Here is a 24,149-nt window from a genome sequence, read left to right as displayed (position 1 = left end):
AACCTTCTCTCTCTCTCTCTCTCTCTTTTTTCCTCCAAACATATATCAAATAGTTTATCTCGGTGGACCAGACAGCTTATGGATCAGTTGTATCGGTGTATGTTTGCACAAATGGAACTGTTAGTGGTATTATTCTACTCTGTGTATACATTGGTATGCACATCAGTTCTCATACTTGCCCACCATATTTTCATCACACCCTACGTGCCACATTATTGTATAATGTATAATGTAAATAGGCGTGATTTCTGTACCTCGCCAAGCGAGTGTAAGCTTGTTAACTTATGGCATGGTGAACTTTAACTCGTATGCTAAAGGAATCTTGGCTTACGTGTCATCAAGTCCAGTGGATGTGTTATTGGTGTCATTGCAGACAGGCTGTTTGTGCCTTATTTTAGACATCTTTACCATAAAGAATAGTCATTTAACGTTTTTTCTAATCGTTGACACATATAACGTAGTTGCGGCTACGAACCTTCGATTCAGTCTCGAACTAAATACCATACAGTTGCGACGATCCAAAATTGACAGATAGTTGTTGTCTACTTGTGTTATCACTATAACTTCCAAGTTGTTTTCCAGTTTTTCTTTCCTTTTTCTATCATGTTTAGGTTTCTAACTATTATATCTTGCAAACATCCATTTTTTTTTTCTTAGCCATCTGCTTTGGTTCAACATACTTTACCCACTATTTTCTTTTCTGTTTCTTTGTCAAGTTTTAATATTACTCAATAATATAAAATCGTGTTAATCATTTAATCAGCAGTGTGGCAGAAATGCATGTTAGATCTATTAACTAGCGATAAGATTCATGTGTATAATCAGGTTGTAAGGTTGTTTATTAACTTGTGAATAACTTGGTTGTAACATATTGTGTAATTTACTTGTGAGATAAATCTGTAAACTTTTACTGTAACATACATTTATTCGATCTAGCTGTAGCTTATCCTGTAAATGTGAGATACATTTACACATTTTTTTCCCATGACTGATAATCAGATATAGTTTTAATTAAAAGCATCAGAAGGATATAGCTATGTGAGTCTCCTATTTAAACCATAATGAGAAGTGATATCTTTAATACTATGAAACACGTATAATTTAATAAACTACTTCCTGACAGTATTGAAGAATTCAGTATTTATGAATTTATTCCATTTTTATATACCTTTCATTTGATCCAGCAAATCTTCCCAATATTCTGTTGAACAAGACAGGTTGACGATATGCTTGTGCCACAAAACAGTTAACGTAATGTATCGAAAATAACTACCTTCTCACGAGTATATCAAACTTGAACAAAAAAACGTTATCATAAAACAACAAAACCTTTCTACAATATTAGTGGTAGAACTTGTTAAGAAGGAAAATTCGGTCTCTTGACTTTGAACTTCACAATGCCAGTATCAAAGATTAGGAGGTTCGAGTCCTCATGGCGTTATTTTTGTCGACCCTTAAGAGTTTTTTGTTTTTGTTTTTTAGATAATTGGAAGATTACACGCACGCGAGTAAGTTTTTTTTTTTATCTTCCACATCAACGAAAAAGATGACGAAGGTAAAGCTTTATACTTTAAACATACCTAACGGAGAGCACGAACAAAGATAAGTGTAGTACATAACTCCATTCACCCTGTTTCTATAGTCTGTATTTCGTCAATTCCCACTTGATGTCGCCTCATACGTGCTATCACTTAATATAGATACTCAACTTGTCTGGTAAGTAATGATTAAATTGTCCTCGTGTCACACGGCGCTTAACGACCGCGCATTTTAGAAGGTTAAAACAATCTGCCGGTGTCGTGATGGCATTTGGCAGTGATTGATTCTTTAACACAAAGAGGGTGGGGTGGATCGTAAAGTGTGGGTGTTAGAGCTAAATTGAGCCAGTGCCCTCACGTGTTATATTTTCCATAATAAAGCTAATCAATCCTATAAGGTTTCAGAACGGTGGACTTGTCTTGTTCATGGATGTTTAAGATTTTCAGGAATACTTTCCAATTAGCATAATAAACTTACCATTATTTCATTTTGATGCTACCCCGAGGGTACATAGGTCAGAAGTGTTTTTCCTAGTATTCAATTTCTGTTTTTTAGGTCACCTAAACTTTGAGTATGCTTGGCATATTGTTTTTTTTTTGTTTTTTATTGTTAGAAAAATAAATATTTTTACTGCCTCTAAGCGCATACCATAAAGTGAACGTAAGATACGCATGAACTAGCAAGTTCATTGTTTAAGGCTAATATGTTTGCAAGTGTATTACAAATATTTTACCTTCTGTGATATGAAAACACATAGCAGAGGATTTCTAAATAGCGTACGTCCTCTTTTTTTCATTCAGGTTATGTTTCTGACCATACGTTTTCCAAACATCCACCAATCTAAACATATTATTTTGGACCGTAGTTAAATGTACAGCTGTAGCAATCCATTTCTTGCGCAGCTTTAATTTAGAAATAATTAACTAAAACTAATACGGGTTACGGAAAATACCCCGTTAGTTTAAAGAAAAGGTTAAGCGTAACAACGATCGGGTAAAACATTTTGGTAGTTTAATTTGAATGTGTTGAATGTTGGCGTTTGTTTTTAAGTAAGTCTTTTGTTGTTGCTGGCTTTCTACATGTAAATATCTCCGTAGTTGAGCTTATATTATAATTAAGTCTGGCGATGAATGGTATTTCTGTAAAACATCCTGCTAGTTTAGCTTACAGTTAAGTCTGACGATGAATGGTGATTCTATATAACATCTCGCTAACGTAACTTGGTTATGACTAATAATGCTGATGTTTGTGCAAAGAATAATTGCTATCCATACATTGAATATATCTGCATACTGAAAATATCAAAGTTAGTTTGCATGGCTAGACCTAATACTGATGGAGTTGATATACATTATGTTGTAAGTTTTAATTAAGATGGATAAGTATTAAGGATGACTGTATATATTATCAGTCAGTTACTGTAGGTAAGCTTAATTAATACAAACACACAGAGGCCCGGCATGGCCAGGAGGTTAAGGCACTCGACTCGTAATCTGAGGGTCGCTGGTTCAAATCCCCCTTGCACCTAATACGCTCGCCCTTTCATCCGTGGGGGCGTTACAATGGTACTGTTAATCCCCATTATTCGTTAGTAAAAGAGTAGCCAAAAAAATCGCCAGTGGGTTGTGATGACGTGCTGCTTTCCCTCTAGTCTTACACTGTTAAATTAGGGACAGCTAGCGAAGATATCCCTCGTGTAGCTTTGCGCGAAATTTAAACTAGACCAACACACACATTATCACGATTAGCTACATTGTTTTGTCTTGAGGTTTGCGTACATGATTTTTTTTTGTTTTGTTTTTAGTTACGACTTAGCGACTCGTAGAACTGTTCTGAGGTTTTGTTTTTAGTTACGGCTTAGCGACTCGTAGAACTGTTCTGAGGTTTTGTTTTTAGTTACGGCTTAGCGACTCGTAGAACTGTTCTGAGGTTTTGTTTTTAGTTACGACTTAGCGACTCGTAGAACTGTTCTGAGGTTTTGTTTTTAGTTACGACTTAGCGACTCGTAGAACTGTTCTGAGGTTTTGTTTTTAGTTACGACTTAGCGACTCGTAGAACTGTTCTGAGTTTTTGTTTTTAGTTACGGCTTAGCGACTCGTGAACTGTTCTGAGGTTTTGTTTTTCAAGTACAAACTTTAAGCTCATAGCTCCGTCATATCTTAACCGAATTGAGATATAATTACAGTTTTGGACTAAGAAGGCCAAACCTTTTCGATTGATGCATTTGACAATGAACAAAGTCTCGAAGATTATTCTTTGACAGATTGTTTAGGCAGAGTATTCATGATGAAGCTTTGTAGAATGGACGGCAACTGCCTGTTGTGGAGACACATATGTAGAGAACGACGTTTCGAAAGTCTTCCGCCTTTCGTCCAGAGATGGGTGGGTCTAAAGGGTGAGCAGTAATGTTGATCCTGTTTCCTTTCGCCTTAAAAAAAATTAAGGTGCAGGTTTTCTGTGTTTGTTTTTTTGTACTGTTGGTCACTGCCTTGGCTTACTGAATACTGGTAATAAATAACTGTATTCGTTCTTGCGTATCTGGCCATTTGAACTTTGGTCTAAATAGCGTTCCTAACTGTTTCAGATATAAAATATTTATTTATTTGAAATTCTTCTAGGTATGCTGTCATGCTTTTAGGTAGTTTAAGAAAGTTACATTTTTCGTAGAAATGTAAAAGTCGTATATAATATTAAATTCTGGATAACTAGTAAAATTTTAACATTTTATTAGAAGGCGCTTTATAATGTACAATGAAACTCGGAACTTGTTTGCTAATAGCAGTAAGTACTTCCACCACCACAGTTGACAAAGGTTTTGTTTTCCCTCTGTGTGTTTGTCAGCAAGATTTGTCGAAGAAGGTTGAATGGATTTGTACGGAAGTTTGTATAAATTTGAACTATGACCCAACTAAGAAGTGATTAGTTTTTGGAGGGTCAAAGGTCAAGCTCAAGAAAATCCCAAAACTACATATCTGTTAACATGGAGATAATTTTACACTATATAACTCAGTCAAAAATGATTGGATTTTGATGAAATTTGGTGGACGTGTGTAGCCTATTATTTCGTATTTTCCTGCCACAAATCGTCCATTTATGTTCATAACGACGGACATTTTGATACATTTTCTTTTGAGAGTCAAATTCGATCAAAGGTGCGTGGTAGAAATATGCGCCATGTTGAATTCTGTATTAGTAATTGAGAGAGGTAAGACTTCATTAGTGCGTGTAAGTATGAAAGTACATACTTCAGAATTGAAACATTCAAGTATAAATTTTACATGAACAAAAAGAGGAGAAAATATTATACGAAAAGTTGAAATTGTTTTAGCTGTTTGCGTTTTTTTATTAATTTCTGTAACAGTTGATGGAGCTATTATGTTTTTAAGTCACAATGACAATGTAAATGTCTAATAAAAATCTTAATGTAGCATTTTATGCTCACTGTAACTTGAAGTGAATTATCATTTCCTTTGTTTCTATTGAATTGGTATGGCATGGCTTGATGGTTAAGGTACTCGACTCTCATTCTGAGAGTCACGGGATCGAATCCCTGTCATCGAACATGCTCGCTCATTCAGCCATGGGGATCGTTATTACGTGACGGTCAATCTCAATCTTTGTTGGTAAAAGAGTAGATCAAGCGTTAGCGGTGGGTGTTGCTGACAAGTAGCCTTACTTCTAGTCTACTACTTCAAAATTAGAGACAGCTAGCGCAGATAACCTTTATGTAACTTTGCGCAAAATTCAGAACAAATGAAATCGATCTTTCTGAATTGGAATATGTAATTCGTTTTAACTGTCTTATCAGAAATACAAGTGAATTTCTGCAAAATGGTTGGGTAACCTTGAGAGCTTATAACACTAAAATCCGGTGTTCGCTCGGTGCGGCGGAAACTTTGCAGATAGCTCATTGTGTAGCTTAATAATGTGTACAAGCGAAAATAGCTATATTAATTCAGTTGTTTCATATACGTTTGCGTTTAATAGTAGACAATATTAAACCTATATCGGTACTGAAAACCTACAACCTAAGAACCTGATATCTTGGCACACTGAAGAAGCAACTAAGTCTGTATGTAAACTGATATTTTATGTATGTTGTAGTCATCTTATTTTCTCTTGTACATAAATATTACGAACACCGTGTGTGTTTATCTGTTTAAGATTACCTTTTTATGCTTTCGACTTTAGTGTTAACTTGTTTCGCCTCAATGAGAGCTGATCGACTTTTCTTGCCATGCACTTTAGAATAGATTGCTGGATTACGTTCCTTTTGAGGAAGTTTTATCCAGGGACCATATGTTAATCTATAAAACACAGTTTTGTTCAGATTCTTCTTAATATTCATTTCACATCAGGAGGAACCGAAAAAAATCATACTGTCGCAAAAATCACAATTTTATCTCGCTAAATAAATATATAAATATAAGTGTGCAATGTAAAATGATAAGGAAAGAAAGCCTTGTTGTTGTTGTTGTTCTTTTTAAATAAAGGACATGGTTAAGTTAATGAACTTTATATTTGTTTGGCGAACGCTACCAGAAAATATCCGAACATTTTAAAGTCCACTGTACGAAATTATATTTTTACTTTAATTACTAATATTTGCCTTAAAAAAAACATCCCTCGCTCCTCTGTGGCTAAGAGATACATTTGAAAGCTTGTACCATTAAAAATCAGGTTTAAATCCCCACGATGGATAGAGCACAGATAGTCCACTGAGCGGCTCCGTAGTGAAAACCTGCGCAGATATAGTCGAGTAGAGAATCTAACGTTGTGAGTTTGTCTGAAAGGAAGTGTAATCAAGTGATGTCGGTTTTAAAGTTACAATGACATTGGTGTTCTTCCTGTTTGATTCAGAAACCGCTTTTACTTCATATCTCTTTTCAGGAGTTCTTCCTGTTTGATTCAGAAACCGCTTTTACTCCGCATCTCTTTTCAGGAGTTCTTCCTGCCAAAAAAAACTTTCTCTGAAGTTCAGTGCAACCTATGTTTTAGGTTCTGATTCGCTTGTGTAATAATTGATTTTTTTATATGAAATGTAGCTCTTTGATGTGTTTCTGTTTTGAAACTTAGTTTTTTTTATGCGATTCTTGCTAGTTGATAGGGATAGAATATTTATGTGTGTTTTTAGTTGTCTTTAACTCGCACGGTGAGCTTATATTTACATCGGAATAGAAGTGTACGTGGAATTCGTGCTACTAACGTATTTTTATGAATTATTCAGCAGAGAGGGTGTTAGATAAGGTAAAAAGAAATAAGCAGCTCTGAGTATATAATTCCATTCACCACTTGTAACTAAGTTATGTCGGTTTGGAAAATTCCACACTCGTCAGTAACCATGGAATACGAGCAAATCGAAAAACAAGCGATAAGTGTCGGACATATTTTCGCCTGAATGACTAAAAATCAGTATAATATTATTAAAGTAACACATTATTTAAATCCCATGTGAATAGGGTTCTAATATGGTGAAGAAACTACAACCTAAAATATCATAACATACAGTCCTTGCACTACAACCTAAGATACCATAACTTAACATGCAGTTCTCAAACTACAACCTAAAATACCATAACATGCAGTTCTCAAACTACAACCTAAAATACCATAACATGCAGTTCTCAAACTACAACCTAAAATACCATAACATACAGTCCTCGCACTACAACCTAAGATACCATAACTTAACATGCAGTTCTCAAACTACAACCTAAAATACCATAACATACAGTCCTCAAAGTACAACAAGCCAAGTCATGATGTGCTTTATCCTTCCAGATGAGGTTTTCCCTTGTGTGTTATAGTTTTCCAAAGAAGGTTTACCATGTGTTGTGTAGCTGTCCATGGTGGGATATAAATGTCCTGAGGACATTTCCCTTGATGATTAACGTGTCTTAGTATAAAGACTACAGTGTTTAATATACTTGAATGAAAACAAAGATCTACGTTGTGATACAAAGCGACATTAATATATACATAAAGAAATAAAGCAGTAATATTTTAATAGTGTGGAAATAATTATTCCCCGTTACGCTTTTCTTTAGCTGCTAGCTCCAAATTTTGTTTCCTGCATGCTTTAGCAAAAGAGACAGTTTTCTCTTTTTGACTATTTTCCTTTTCTGCTAATGCAACAAGTTTGTCCTCACCTACACTCGCCAGAAGGACGTTTGATTGTAAGTAACATTGACGACAATATACAGAAAAGAAAGTGGAAAAAGTCATCTACCTTGAGAACGAGCTGACATGTCGTACAATAAAGGTGGTGCCACAAAGTTTCCAAGCTTACGAATTAAGAACTCGACGAACCGTTTACAGCTCTGCCCCCTATGAATACGATATCTTACGAATGCTAAAGTTATCATTTCAGAAATGGCCCGAAAAATAACGAAGGCACTAGTAGAAAGGCTACTTCCTGAAGGACTTTTCTTTGACCACAAGACTAAATAACGAGTAAGCTTTTTAAGGTTTAGAATGACTGAACATAAAAATGAGTGACGTTTCCATTCTGGGCCGTGAGGGTGCGACAAAGGCTGAGATTCATGGTCACTGTGTGAATTAAGTTACCTTTATAGAAGTTCAAAATAGTACGTATATATAGCATAGATATATATATATATATTTATGTATATATATGTACATATATATTTGTTTTGTTAGTGAGTTCATATTTGCTAAAAAAACTATCCGTAACCTATTTATTTTTCTGTAAATGTTACATGGGCTATCGTGTTTGGTGTGTATACGGTAAATGAAAAATTTACACAAAATCTAATTTCGTTTTTAAAGCGTATAACGCAATAAAAGGCACAATTTCAATTAACAACATTGAAACTGACCTGATATATTATGGCAATCGTTTTTTCATTATTGGATAATCCATACAAGTTCGCTAGCCCTCTCCCCCCAATCCCCCATCCACATAATTGCAGTTATCTTGATGGCACCGAAATATGTCGGGACAACCTGAATGTTTGTAATTCATGTCGTATAACGTTGTCCTTTTTACAGTACTTCATTATGAATAAAATATTTTTACCTTCATTTATTTACAAATCCACTGTTTAAAAAATTAACTTTCTAACTAGTTAACGTTATCAGTTTAATGTTGTCAAGATTTAGAAAAAGAAATACAAGGTAGGCAGGCGATGTATTTACCCTAAATAACATTTATAGCTATTCAACAGAAAGAATCAGATGTTCTTTGTTAAAACATTATCTTCGTTTGGGTTTTTGAATAAAAAAACAACAGTTCCATTAAAGCATTTACTGTATTAGAGAAAACTTTCACTTCTGTGCACTATCGCTTTTGACCACCCAAGTAGACCCACACGATTCAAGTCTCGCTCAAATTGACACTTCGTTTATTCGGATAGTTAAAGGACAATAGCAGAACAAGTGGATTTAATTATGAGCTTTCACCATTAACCTGACTTGCTTGTAGGTTGTGACTATATACAGGCAATATGTAGTCCGTGGTGCCTTAATTAACGTCTACCACCTAAGAAGTGTGGTGATAATAATAATAATAAGACATCCATAAAACCCATCTTGTCGTTGTTAGCATGATTCAGGACGGGGCGCTAGCTTAGTTGAGTAATTTATGGAATAAAAAAGCAGTAGAATATATTCAATGTTCCTAGGACTGAATGTAAAGGTAGCAGTGACTGCTTGACTAGCGGCAGGGAGGGAAATATCCTCGCTTCCTTCTTTATTCTGGATGGATGGATTGCCTGATTAATGGCGCCCAGGAGTATAATTAGCGAGGTGGTTGGCCCGCACAGAGAACCGTAACTTCAGTCGGACAAAGTATTCCTACTGACGTTCAAAGTCGCCGGTAGTACGAGGTACCCTAACAAGCTATTGTGTCATGTGCACATATTTGATTTCTCATTATGACTATCATCCAGAGAAACGGTTAACAACCCTCTGGCGAACTTTTATGGAATATTGCTGGTGGCGCGAGGAAAATTATCTTCGGAGCGCTTCCGAATTGGTGATTTAAGTACTGTGTAGTATTATACTGAATACCCTAAAATGTAATGGAGAGAGAGAGAAAAAAAAGAGTAAAAATTGCACAACATGCATTTTTATTTTTCAATAGGAATAGTGATGGTGGAATTGCTTGGCAAACTCAGCGTGAATAATCCTACAATAAAAAGACGCCTTTCAATTTATACGATCTGTCTGGCTACAAGTAATTTATCGGCAATCTCGCAAAGAAATTGTTTCTACAGGTTTTAGAATGTATTATTCTGATCGCGAGGCAGTATAATGTTATAGACCGACTGACACAATATATAAAGTTAATCGTTACCGTATGGGATGTGGGAAAACGAAATGACTGATAATTGGAAGCAAGTTTTCCTCTCTAGGCCTAACAGCCTATCAAAACCACAACAAATAAGTAAAAAATAAATATATAACTACCCGAATAATTCATGTTTTATATTAAAAAAAAGGAATGCCAAATTAAGTTTTACATATTATAATACAAGACACTAGGGTAATCACATACTATAATTTATCTCGGGTGAGTCCCGATTAATTATGTTACGTGCGTTGCGTATTACAGTTTCAAATAGCCGGAAATTTTAATTTTAATTTAGAAGTTAATTAATTGTTTATGTATTAAATTTATATATGCCAACAAGATTAATACACACAAATTTTTTTTTAACACAAATGTATTTTAATATACAAACAACAATACAATTTATAATTGTTATTACAAACTAACAAACACTACGGAGCTTTCTATCTTGTTTGGAACTGAATCTTTTATCGACGTTTACGGAGCGCGAGGCCTAGCATGGCCAGGTGGTTAAGGCGTTCGACTCGTAATCCTAAGGTCGCGGGTTCGAATCCCCGTCACACCAAACATGGTCGCCCTTTCAACTGTGGGGGCGATATGATGTGATGGTCAATTCCACTATTCGTTGGTAAAAGAGTAGCCCAAGAGTTGGCGGTGGATGGTGATGACTAGCTGCCTTCCCTATATTCTTGCACTGCTAAATTAGGGATGACCAGCGCAGATAACTCTCTTGTAGCTTTGAGCGAAATTCAAAAACGAACGGAGAGTGAATTAATTGTATGTTGATACACAGGTACACTTATCTTGACGGAAAGCTTGTTAACTGTCTATTCTTAGCTAGCCTCGCACCGCTTACAAGCTTGCTTTTTACCGACGAAGATATTTAATGTCCTCGTAGAAATACTAACGTCCGAAGTTAATTCACTGAAGTTAAATTGTTTATAATATTTGAAATATATAAACGTTCCTGATCAGATATCTGTATCTTTTTTCTATTAAATAAGCGTTTATCACAATTATAGCTTCCGAAATTTGTAGTATACTGATTTATAAACTTTAAGGCGATGATCTCGAAAGTTCACTTGGCAACAATGCTAGCAGTCACTACTATTACATACACAGCTATTAAATTGTTGATTCTTACGCTTGAGAATCTTTTAGAAATTTAGAGAATAGGCGGCATTTTGCAATACACATATGCATTTCTAAATATATATTAAACTGAAACAAATATAGATAGTAAAATAAAAACATAATAGTAAATCGTTACAATGGATATGTAAAATACTTTAATAGGAAATTAAAAACGCCTTTCGGTTTTCATATCGTTATTTTCAAATACCAAAGGATATTAAACGGGAAAAATTGTTTTTTTGTATCTTTGTCTATCCGTTAGTTATTTTTATATTGTATTAACAAAAGATGACTCTTAAAGTTTGAATGTGATGTCGTTGAGTGTAACATGAAACCCCAAAACGAGCCTTAAACATTTGTTTTGTGACATATAATACTTGTAATCGCGGAAAGATCGTACAACTCTCAATACAATGGTTATAGTTTGTGTGACTGTTATTAGGACAGGGTGTCTCAAAAGTCGGTTACTATTGTAACATGAGAAAACTAACAATCGCTTTTCTTCTTTTTTGTCAGATTTTCTATATAGTGCTAGCCGTCCCTAATTTAGCTGTGTAAGACTAGAACAAAGTCAGCTAGTAATCACCACCCACCGCCAACTTTTGGGCTACTCTTTTACCAACGAATATTGGGATTGGCCGACACATTATAACGCCCCTACGGCTGAAATGGCAAGCATGTTTGGCGCGACGAGGATTCGAACCCGCGATTACGAATCGAGTGCCTTAATCACCTGACCCTGCCGGGTCCCGCCATGTTTTTCTTTCAATATGAACTCCCTTTGCTTCGGATCTTCATTTTTCAGAAGATAATTAAATAATTTTAACTTATAAATATTACGTATGACTGTTAAATCAAAATGTGAAAGTCAAAATGAGAGTTAGCGACCGTAGTAAAAGGAGGGCTGACGAAAGTTCGTGACATTGTAAATTCCTTGTGAGCTAAATATCAAAATAGGGTGATTCCAAAGGTTGTGTATGCGTTTTGGGTAAGGAATGTTAGGTTGAGTGTTCAAAGTACAAATCAACTCGTCTGTCCGTGTACGTATGATGTCCTTGTAATTTTTGTTCTATTGCTACCATTGTTAAACAATAGAATGCTGACAAATCATGTTTACATACATGTGGTAAGGTGCATATTATTTTCTTCGTTTAAGCGAGCAAATGCAGTATGCTATTCCTTCTCATTGTGAAAGAAAAAATATATAATAATGGCTCTTGAAGTTACATTGAAAACATTGTATCAGAAAATATAAATTTAGTAATTTATTTTGATACTTTACAGCAAAGATTCGTGACAGTTCTGTATAATTACTGTCATCGTCCATTTTAAATAAATTCTACATGTATAGTTCAGAAAATGTATGCAGATAGTATTCATCACGTGGCTTTGAAAGACTCGCGAATCACAAGAACTGATCACTACTGACTAGGTCCCGGGAATTATGGAGTTCGAAAGTACTCGAAAGCATGTAGGGGTTTCGATTTTGCTCAGTGGCTTTCAGCAACCCCACTATATAAATTATTGTTCTAGCCCCAGTGGTTACTGGTGTTTATTTTGATGCGTATGGATAATACATATACAAATTAATGAGGAAAGAATCACCGTGAGAATAATCTGACAAGGAAAGGACAGTACGAGTGATGAGCTTTGTTGATGACAGGAGTTCCGAACTGGTGAAAGTCTGAAATTACGTATAGAGTGCCAAATTAATTAGTTATAAATATCCAAGTAGAACAGCATACTTTCGTTCCACAATCTACATATATACAACACAAGCAACATTTAATACGGATGTTATATGTTTGGTAGATTTGTGTATCTAAGTGGTTGATGACATTTTCTTAAGTTTTTTTTTTTTTTTTACTGTAATGGCTTTGAACAAAGAAAAACAGGTTTAATTGTGTTCGCTGACCAATACACGCAAGAGAAACAGAAACGTTTACAATACTGATTAATGCACATAAGGAAGACAGGGAAGTATACAATGAGTTTGAATCTCGTTAAGTCTGTCATTTTGCGATAGTAAAGTCTTGAATGTTATGAAGTACTGCAGTAAACTATTCAATAATATAACGCTTATCTTAGTAAACTGTATTCGATTAAAGTTATCGCACGTAAATGAGAATTATCGTACATAATTGTTCAGAAATATATAGGATGAAGTCGAAACTAGGGTTAACTATCTTATTTCGAAAATTACTGGCAGGCAGACACGTTTCCTTTTTTGCATCTACCAATTAATTTACAAATTAATGTGAAATCAGATATTTGTTAAAACTTGAATGAGAAAACCTGATTTATGTTTACAGCGGCTCCAAATATATAAATATCTGGCTCGTCGATAAAATCGATTTATTTTCTTCTTCAATTAAGGTGAAGTTAATTCAGCTCGAAACAACAGCAATAAGATTATGAAAATACGATAATTCATATTTGGTTATATTTTCAAAATGTTTGTCCTTAAATCATTTACAACCCAAAATGTAATATAAACGTTATTTCAATATACAACAACAACAAAAATACACGTTCACATTTTATGGGACAGAGTTTAAGGATTGTCCCAGGTATTATTCCCACGAACAAGGTAATAAAGTTCACCTTAACTATGTGTGTGCAGTTATCACGATTAATCAGAAATGGTATAGAAATAGGTCCACTGATTTGTTCAGAGGAGTAACCAGGTCGCTCTTTGGTTGTTACAGTGATGTAAGCGTTTTGTTCATTGTCTTTCGGGCTTGTTTTGAATTGCCAATTACCCATTGGTATTCGCAGACTTTTCACTGTTACCATCACGAAACGTTCGTTTGAAGTTTTCTTTTCAGAATAACAAGGCAATGACAAGATTAAGCCAGTGGTCGCCATTGTTTAGTTTTTTGGCTGTTTCAATCATACGGCCTGGTCATTTATCAACAAGTTTTAAACTAGACAAACTGTGTGGAACGTGACTGATCAGGACCAACATTTAGTTTAGTTTTAATTATGTTTGTGTATGTTCATAACTCAGGTGTTATGTTATCCCTGTCTTTGAATTCCTTTTTTAAGACAATTTACCAAGAAACGTCTAACCAGCGTGCTGTTCCTGATAACGAGAATAGCCAGTATATAACGTAACGTTGTTTAACGAATCATGTTTTCTTATTGTAAAAAACAATACAGAATGGAAAAGTGCAAACAACCACCAGATGCTCCACCACATGAAATGTTAGATAGTAATTAACACTTAAATGTGAATTGCTTCAAAACGAATCAGAATGGATTACTCTCATAAATACACTAATTTCGGTTGTTATACTATTGTAATATTGTTTTCTTGTTGGGCGAGTTTTACTGAATTATTTAATGAAAGTAATTCGAAGTTCATTCCATGCATTGACAACGATAACACATTAATGTATTTCTTCCTACAAATTTCTACTTTCTTATAACTTGTAGGCTTAAATTTACAAGCGACATTCAAAGGAAATCTTCGCTAACGGTACTACATCTGACGTAGAAACAAACAACAAAATTTTGGACAATTTATTTCATGATTAATCAGTCGAGTAACTACTAATCCGAGGGTCGTGTTTTCGAATTCACATCATACCAAACATTCTCGCCCTTTCAGCCGTTTGGGCGTTATAACGTAACGGTCAATCTCACTATTCGTTGGTAAAAGAGTAGCCCAAGAGTTGGTGGTGGGTGGTGATGACTAACTGCCTTTCTTCTAGCCTCACATTGCTAAATTAGGGACGGCTAGCGCAGATAGCCCTCGTGTAAATTTGCGCGAAATTCAAAACAAACTAATGTAACGGGCAATCTCACTATTCGTTGGTAAAAGAGTAGCCCAAGAGTTGGTGGTGGGTGGTGATGACTAACTGCCTTACTTCTAGTCTCACACTGCTAAATTACGGACGGCTAGCGCAGATAGCCCTCGTGTAAATTTGTGCGAAATTCAAAACAAACCAAAGAAACACTAACTAAAAACTATCTTTTATTTTTAGTAAGATATGTACTCTGCTATAGACAGAACTGCACATGCTTAAAAAATGTTTTAATTTTCGGTTTCTGTAAATTAGCATCATAAAAGTTAGTTATAATTATACAGTATTTCGCTACCCCTGAATCGAGTAATACTATCACATGTATTATTTGATAACAGACTTATCTGTGATGTTTCCTTACATCAAAACAAACATTTTACCGTGTTGAAATATTTTATTTACTTTTAACAAAATGCATAAAAGAGGAAATTTAAGTATTTGGAATTTGATATATGGAAAAATGAATGTTTTGCACATCTTTCATGTCCTGTTTACAATTTTGCAGATTACTTGTAGGAGCACCACTTGCACAGACGTCTCAACCAGGAACAAACCGCTCAGGCGCCCTCTATCAGTGTGAGTTGAATACTTTCAGAAAAGACTGTAGGCAAGTTGATGTTGAATCAGACGTTTTAGGTAAGTGATCATTGTTGAATTTTCTAATGTCTGTAATCTACGATTCGTTCTTTTTTGTTTGTTTTAATTTGATATAGCTGACTTTTGACTGTTAAAAGTGAGAAAGGGTTAATACAGAATTTGAAGTACAAAGCTCAATATAGTTTTTATAAAGATAACAGCTTTTTAACCACAAACCAAGAACAACACAATTTTACAAACATATGAAGTTAATTACCCGACTAGTTTCGACGTACCACGTCCATCAAAATATACACCCAGTGATCACTTTATTAGGTATACCTGTTCTTTAACGCAAATAGCCATACAGTGAATGATGTGGCTGCAACACAATGTATAAAGCATGCAGATATGGTCAAGAGGTTCAGTTGTTCGACTAAACATTAGAATGGGAAAGATGAGTGATTTAAGCGGATTTTACTGTAGAATTATTGTTGGTGACAGATGTAATGGTCCTGGCATCTCAGAAACTGTTGACCTCCTGGGATTTTTACGCACTACAGCCTCTAGAGTTTACAGAGAATGGTGAGAAAAGCATTCAGTAAGCGGCAGTTCTGTGGGCGTAAACACCTTGTTACTTTGAGAGTTCAGAGGAGAATGGCCAGAATCGTTCAAACTGGCAAGAAGGCTACAACTACTCAAATAACCACTCTTTACAACAGTCGTGTGCAGAAGGGCATCTGTGAACGCACAAAGTGTCGAACCTTGAAACGGATTGGCTACAGCAGCAGAAGACCACGCCGGGTTCCACTCCTGTCAGCTGAGAACAGGAAGATGAGGCTACAGTTGGCACGGGATCACCAGAACTGGATGATTGAAGAGTGGGAAAACGTCGCCTGATATGACGAATCTCGATTTCTGCTGCGACATGTAGATGGTAGGGTTAGAATTTAGCGCATAAACAGCGCGAATCCATGGATCCATTCATCTCAGCGGTACAGGTTTTTGTGAGTGGTGTAATGGCGTGATAAATGTTTTCTTCTCACACATTAAGCCCCTTAATATCAACTGAGCATCATTTGAATGCCACATCATACCTGAGCATCGATGCTGATCATATGCATCCCTTTATGACCGTAGACTACCCGTTTTCCAATGGTTACTTTAATCAGGATAATGCTCCATGTCACAAAGCATATATCATCTCAAGCTGGTTCCACGAACATGACATTGACTTCATTGTATTCCATTAGCCTGCACAGCCCCCTAATCTCAATCCATTAGAGCATCTTTGGGATGAGGCGGAACGGGAGGTTCGCAGCATGAATGTGTGGCTGACAAATCTACAGGAACTGAGTGATGCTATCAAGTCAGCATGGACCAAACTCTCCAAGAAATGTTTCCAGCACTTTGTTCAATCTATACTGCGAATAATTTAGGTTATTATGGAGGCACAAAGGAATGCTACCGAGTACTAGATAGGTGTACCTAATAAAGTGGCCACTAAGTGTAGCTGTGATTTGCCATTTATGAACAGAGTAACTCTGTGAGGAATTTTTTTGTATTATATATATTGTGTTCTTTCATATACATTTGTACGTGAACTGTTTCACGTTAAGAAAGTAAACGGTACCAAGTTTTAACATTTCAATATTATTCAAACATCTGAAATGTATTATATCGTATATATTATTAATACATTATAACTCGTCTTCGTGTTTAGAGCCGGCTGATGATGTTGACAAAGATGGTCAATGGCTTGGAGTTTCAGTGACGAGCCAGAAACCTGGTGGCTACGTTATGGTAAGCAACTATTTGTTTTTCACGTAAGCTATTTTAAACTCAAAAACATTGATATTAATATTTCATTTTGCAAGATACTGTAAGTTGCCAGCTAATTTTGAAGGCATTTGATACGTCTTATCTGATTCAAATGTAATAACATCACTGCAATAATTTAACTAAATCTTGAAAGAATCAATCTCATCAACATATGAAATAAGCTCTTAAAAGGTTAATAAACTTCTTTTACTTAAGCAGTTTCACATAAAACTATAAAAATTGTTTAAGATGTAGTTGGTATGGTTTGAATTTTCTTAAGAAATTTACTTTGAAACAGGAAACCTAGAATGGTAAAAAGAAATGTGCAATTCAGAAGGAAACATTTTAGTTTTGATTGGTGTTAATTCTGAAAAGAACATCTAGCCATGTTTTTTAATGTTGTTTGTAATATACTATTATGGACCTTTAACAGATGTCCATACTGGTATTGGTTTAGCGATAATATGTCTGTAAGATTAATGTTTTTAATAAAGTAATTACAGTTTACATTGCTAGGATAAACCTGCTGAAATGAAGTGTTGTCAGCAATGACTTTGGCAGATCAAATTTGGAAAGTATTATGTTACTTTTTGTTTTATATAAAAAAGTAAATTGAGAAACCCAGTTTTGATGTATAACAAACGATTAGTAATATTTCGTAAAGAAACAAACATAGCAGAATTTTTATACTTTCATTTAAGATATACGTTTTAATTGTAGATTTACACATTACTGGCATATTAAGATTTGATAATATTGTAGCTTATGGCTTATCTGTGTGCCATATTTTTAGAGATAGTTTCAAGGTACATTTTTATGTTGTTATTATTTAATCATAAATGCAACAGTGATATTTTACGTCTGCATGTATTTTCAGACCTGTGCTCATCGGTATGTGCTGAAAGGATCAGATTTTCGTTGGGGAGAAGGTGTTTGCTATTCTCTTACACCAGCTTTAGATCGTCATCGGGAATGGGACCCATGTCTAAATCGTGCTAGGAACAAAGCTCATGAGCAGTATGGGTATTGTCAAGCTGGAGTTAGTGTATATATTACAGAGGTAATTAGGAGTTATAGCTGAATGTGCAACTTATCTCGGTGTTTTATTTTATACACACTAGTGTATAGGAAATTAGTTATTCTAACTTAAGGTTTACACTGAATCATATTAGCATTGCAAACGTTACAAGTGAGGCCCAGCATGGCCAAGTGGGTTAAGGCGTTCGACTCGTAATCTGAGGGTCGCGGGTTCGAATTCCCGTCGCACCAAACATGCTCGCCCTTTCAAGACTTGGGGGCGTTATAATGTTACGGTCAATCCCACTATTCCTTGGTAAAAGAGTAGCCCAAGAGTTGGCGGTGGATGGTGATGACTAGCTGCCTTCCCTATTGTCTTACACTGCTAAATTAGGGACGGCTAGCGCAGATAGGCCTCATGTACCTTTGCGCGAAATTCCAAAAATAAACAAACGAACGTTACAAGTTTTTTTTGTTTTCAAGTTGTGTATTAAGTAAAGATTTTGTGTATTGAACCAGAATTAGTTTAGGATAGTTTGGGAAGTGTCATTAGTAGAGAAGCATTATGCATTTGCGCTTGACAAGAATTCCAAGTTTTACATTATTATAGTAGGTGATGTGGCATGTCTCCTACAGTTTAATGAAATAGTAGTTATAAAATAAATGGTACAAGTGAGCAATTATTAGAAATGTTTATCCCTATAAAGGTTCTGGCTATTCAGCAAGATTGTTATTTTTGTATCAGAAAACCGATATGAAAACTATGATTGAATTTTAAGATACATAAGAGTTAACAGTACACCACTGGTAGGATGGTGTCTTTTAATTATAAATATGTCTAGTTCACAAAGAGAAAGCAATGTTTGTACATGTATTTCCTTGGCAATTTGACAAAGCTAAATAAATGCTAATTAAATTTTTTCTCTACCTTTTGAATGTATTTTAGGGCATAAAGTGAAATTGGTTTGTTTTTTCACTTTTTAAAATATTAAATTTATTCATGAGTTGTAAATTTTATTTTAAGGATAACAATCTGGTAATTGGCACACCAGGACCATACACATGGAAAGGAACAGTTTTTGTAAATAATGTTCGTTTTGGTATTTTGGATGATCAGTTGTGGTATAAGGGCCCTTTAATGGATATAAACTTGCCACCAGTAAAGAAGTACAGTTATCTTGGTAGGTATTTGTAAAGTAATTATAGGATTTAAGTTATTTTTTAAAACATGCGAACCATTAAGTATAGTATTTATCAAAATAGAGGAAAAATAAGACAAGTTTACATTTTATAAACACATGATTTATTACAATGATGGTTTTGTGAGTAAAGACATCATCAGGTACAGACTGAACTGCTTTGCAACAGGGTTTTTTTTTTTATGTTTAAACAAAGAACTGGATGGGCCTTGACATTCACCTGGAGACAAGTGAGGAGAACCTTAAGTGAGTTTGATCATTTAGAACTTTTCTGGATTTGTTTTTAGAAACTTATTTCTAACATTTACAGATTATCTATCTTTTTACCTTTTCACAGATACATAAAATTGTGCAGTGTTTTGTTTTCCGGATTAAGTTGGTGTTTAGTCTCAGTGAGGTGGAATGCAAAGATTGAATCCATTTTCGTTAATTTTCAGGTTCTAGAATGTTCTTTAATTCTCATTTCTATGAAACACACTGTTTGATATATATATATATAGATACATATTGTTGCAGTCTTGTGCTCTTGCAGTACTGATTATACTGTTTATCACTTTTTAATGTAACCAGTTATTTTGTGAGTTTCTTCTGGTCAAAACCAGCAAACTAGTTCTAAGCTTTTTCTTAAGGTAATGTGAATTAAAATTAACTTTCATTGCAAACCTTTTATGTAATTTTTCTGTGTAATATTTAAAAAAAATGTATAATGCAAAACCTTAATGTAGTGAAACAATCAACAAAGTTATTATAAATAGCCCTTGGAAACTGGTAAAAAACAAACAAACTAGTATTGACCAATGTGATACAAGTTTAGATAAAGGAAGGTTTTACTGTCTGTAAAATTAGTTGTAGTAAGTTCCATTTATTCGTTTTTATTGAATTAACTTACTTTTTAATTTGACATCGACCATAAATACATATATATGTATGTGTTATATTTATAATAAGTATGTGTGTGATATCAGTGAGTATTAACAATAGTTATTTTAATCTTTGAGTCACAAACAAAGAAGATAAATATCCATCACCTGATAAAACTGCTTTCAGTACTTCACTTAAACACATATTTATTGTACTATTTTTTCTTAGGTATGTCAGTAACAGGAGGAAAATTTTTTGGAAGTCATACCAGTTTTGTGGGAGGAGCTCCACGGTCTAACGGTACAGGTCAAGTGGTGTTTTTCAAGAAGGATGAAACCAAACAGAATGAACACTTTGTAGTAGAGCTAATATTAGATGGAGAAATATTTTTATCCTCCTTTGGGTATTCAGTAACATGTCTAGACATTAATGGAGATGGGTAAGATGTGTTTCATTTACAATCTGTTTGTTCCTTTTCCTTATTTGGCTGCTTAATGCCTGAACTCTTATTACTTTCTTAAGTTTAAATTTTATGATATTATGGCAAATGAAATGATTTTAATTTTATAATGAAATATGAAATTAAAATAATTAAAAAAATAGCAGGTTATTATATGTTATTGAAAACATAATTTGTAAAAGATAATATATCAAAAAATGTATTAAATAAAGTCATTAAAGGTAAATAAAATTTCACAGTATTGTTGCTATTTTTGTTTCATTGGTATATGATGCACTTAATTATCCTTATATATATGCACATATATGAACCTTTCATATCCAGATTTCATAAGTAAAATAATAGTTGTCAGTATATGAATTTGATAATATAATGCTAATAAAAAATTGATTCCCAGTGCAATATAAAAGTTCTTTTTTTACTTCACTGTTGTTGCCATAATTATTTGATAGTAATGTGTAATATGAGGAATATTTAATATTCTTTAACAAAAATTAATGTTTTACATTCTACATAGGATTAGATTTTAAAGACATCTTGATATTTTCAACAGAGCACTGGACCTAGCAGTTGGAGCTCCATTCTATTTCAGCAAGAAGGATGGAGGAGCTGTGTATGTCTATTTGAACACGGGAACTGTACGTTTCTATAATTTTTTGAATTTGCTGACTCACCTGTTTACATTTTATTTACTAAGTATAGTTTAGTTAATGTGATGAATTTAATATGTTTATAATTTTAACACTGAAAACTTGCATGTCCATACATTTAAGAATTGTATATACTGTTGTTAGTATATTGCATTTATCAGTACAAAAAATTGTTTAATCCATCAATTTTGAAAACTGTTAACAAGGAAGAAACCCAATTAGTGATTCAATGTACATTTAGCTTCTAGACACTTGTTGATTTTCTGTGTCACTGTTGTAGTTGAGACTTCAGTGTCCAAGATTGAGACCCAAGAGTTTAAGACTAAGGCCAAGTAATAAATTAAATGGAAAAGATGAAACAGAAAGAATAAAAATCACATGTACCAAACAGACTTTATTAATATTTTAACTGTAAATCCTTTACATGATGACCCCACAACCTTTGCTTCCTCCTATGGGAAAATAAAAACAATGAAGAAAAAAGATTGAATTAACAAATCAAAAAGGTGATCAAATAAAGCTAAAAATAGATTGGTGTTGGCGAAGTTCTTATGATCCTTGAAGCCCAACAGGGTCACAGTAGATCTACTAGATACATTGAATATCTGGGATAAATGTTAATCTTTGACATGAAAAGTACATCAGAAAAAAAACCAAAACATCCAAACTTGTAGTAAGTCTGTATAATGCATAGTATAGTAGCAGTTAGTTTTGAATAGCTTGTGTTATAATTGTGAATTGGTATACAGGCAGTGTGGGAGTTGGTGATATAAACAACAATATGGGAGACTATACACATCATTACAAAGGTGTAGAACTAAGAGGGCTTTACTGGTAAGACATCTTTGATGCCACACCGTGACTTGTGTGAGCTGCTGCATAATCAACATTTACTGCTTAATAATTTGTGTAGGTGACTTGTGTACTACTGGTAAGTCTTTTAAATTTAGCCAGTCTCATTTTCGAAACCTGTGAAATGCTGAGACTGTAACCCATAGGGTGGTGTCAAGACCTTCAACACTAGTGTGGATATGCACACTGATGTATAATGTGTACATGTATATAAATAGTATTGTATGCAGGCAGGTTTCATGTGTGTTGTTGTGTAATTTCAAAATAACCATAATAGTCACACAGGAATTGTTTGTTGTGCATATCAAAGTTGCAGGTACTAATTAAAATGGATTATGTACTCTAAACAAGATAGTGGTATCATGTTAACAGAGATTTTATTATTCTTTATATGTATGATTATGTATTAATTATGAAGATTTCATAAGTGTTAACATAGTGAGTATACCTTTTTTTTGCCTATTACTCACATACATACCTACATCTAGATTGTATTTACATGAATGTTGATATTCAGAATGATCAGACCAAGACAACATTTAATGAAATTCAAGATAGATGACAAATTATTCGTTTTGATTGAGTGAAATACTCCTTTCTAAAATGGATTTCATGTATTTTATTTTTGTTCACGCATACATACATACATACATATATTGATGACAATTTGAATTACACACAGGGTAACAGTAACTTTTAATTGTTAAAGTTGTCAAAATCATGTGAGGGTTTGGCTCTTCAGAGCAAATGAAAAAAGTGGTAGAGGTTGACAGTAGTAAAATACATTGTAACTGGTGTATTAAATTAATTAGCATGATTGCTGTATTTTTTTCATGTGGCCTGACAGATTAAAATCGGTAATTTTAGTAGGTATGGCACATCAGAATTTGCACATGCATGTTTGTACCTCATTTGCTGATATCAAACATCTAGACACCTCTAATTCAAACTCTATGTTGATTATGAATTTTATCTTGTAAATGGGGTATTGAAGGAAAATTCACACATTGCCATAACACAAATGCGTGTTGAATGAATAAAAAACTAAATTATTTAATTTTCTGTAAATAAGAGTGCATAAAACCAACTCTTATAATTATGGTACCTATTATTGTTCTAGGGTTTTCAAAAAACAAATATACCAACAAAGCTAACAGGTAAATTGGAATCTGCATTTGGGATGGCTCTATCCACTGCAGGAGATTTGAACAAAGATGGATACTATGGTATAGTGAAATACATTTGAGATGCACATTTTCATCTTTTAGAATGTTATAGTTAAACCAACGTTTTAGGTCACACCAGTCTTAAGATGATTTATAAATAATAAATGTTTTAGTGTATAACATTGTAGTTTTTGTAACATAAGAAGTTTTAAAATTTAATAATAAAATGTTTCAAGCGGTCTTTCTATTTTCATAACAGTAAGAGAATATAATTAGCTAGTTTTCATTAATTTTTTTTCACAAGATATTGTTTTAACAAAAAGTAATATTAATTAATCTAAACCAGAACTCCTAACTCTATTTTGTTTCTCTCCTTAAAGATGTTTTGAAGGTATAACGTTGCTTTACATTTTGTAAATCTTTTTTTCATGTAGTTTTACATTGTATAAAATTTGTAATAAAAAGGTAAAACTATCAAGACTTGGCTATTAATGCATATTTATTATAGATGTGCCAAATTGTAGGTTTGGCTATTAGTGTGGCTTTACACCACAGAAGGTTTGTTATAGGTGTGTAAAAATCTATCTAGATTTGGCTATTGGTGCCCCCTATGAAGAAAATGGTAGAGGTGCTGTTTATATACATTTGGGATCAGCAGAAGGTCTTACAATAAAAGCAGTTCAGGTATGTTTCATGAATATTTTTACAAGTTATAGTTAGTTAAAATATAATGAGCTGAATTAGTCACTAC

At 34.0% G+C, this 24,149-nt stretch overlaps 1 protein-coding gene across 1 annotated transcript in view; it reads left to right on the top strand.

The window, feature by feature from the left end:
* LOC143246418 (integrin alpha-PS1-like) overlaps nucleotides 1–24,149 on the top strand; it is a 98,692-nt gene that overhangs the window by 48,515 nt on the left and 26,028 nt on the right. Inside the window, exons 2-9 of the mRNA XM_076493092.1 lie at nucleotides 15,302–15,432; nucleotides 17,096–17,175; nucleotides 18,071–18,253; nucleotides 19,235–19,391; nucleotides 20,499–20,709; nucleotides 21,284–21,368; nucleotides 23,353–23,458; nucleotides 23,988–24,082. Coding sequence (XP_076349207.1) covers nucleotides 15,302–15,432; nucleotides 17,096–17,175; nucleotides 18,071–18,253; nucleotides 19,235–19,391; nucleotides 20,499–20,709; nucleotides 21,284–21,368; nucleotides 23,353–23,458; nucleotides 23,988–24,082 — 1,048 coding nt within the window. The remainder of the gene's footprint in view (nucleotides 1–15,301; nucleotides 15,433–17,095; nucleotides 17,176–18,070; nucleotides 18,254–19,234; nucleotides 19,392–20,498; nucleotides 20,710–21,283; nucleotides 21,369–23,352; nucleotides 23,459–23,987; nucleotides 24,083–24,149) is intronic.

This window comes from Tachypleus tridentatus, chromosome 3 (genome assembly GCF_004210375.1).
Source record: "Tachypleus tridentatus isolate NWPU-2018 chromosome 3, ASM421037v1, whole genome shotgun sequence".
In the NCBI taxonomy this organism is placed as follows: domain Eukaryota; kingdom Metazoa; phylum Arthropoda; class Merostomata; order Xiphosura; family Limulidae; genus Tachypleus; species Tachypleus tridentatus.
Note: the sequence above shows the minus strand (reverse complement) of the source record. Positions and strands in the feature narration are given on the sequence as shown.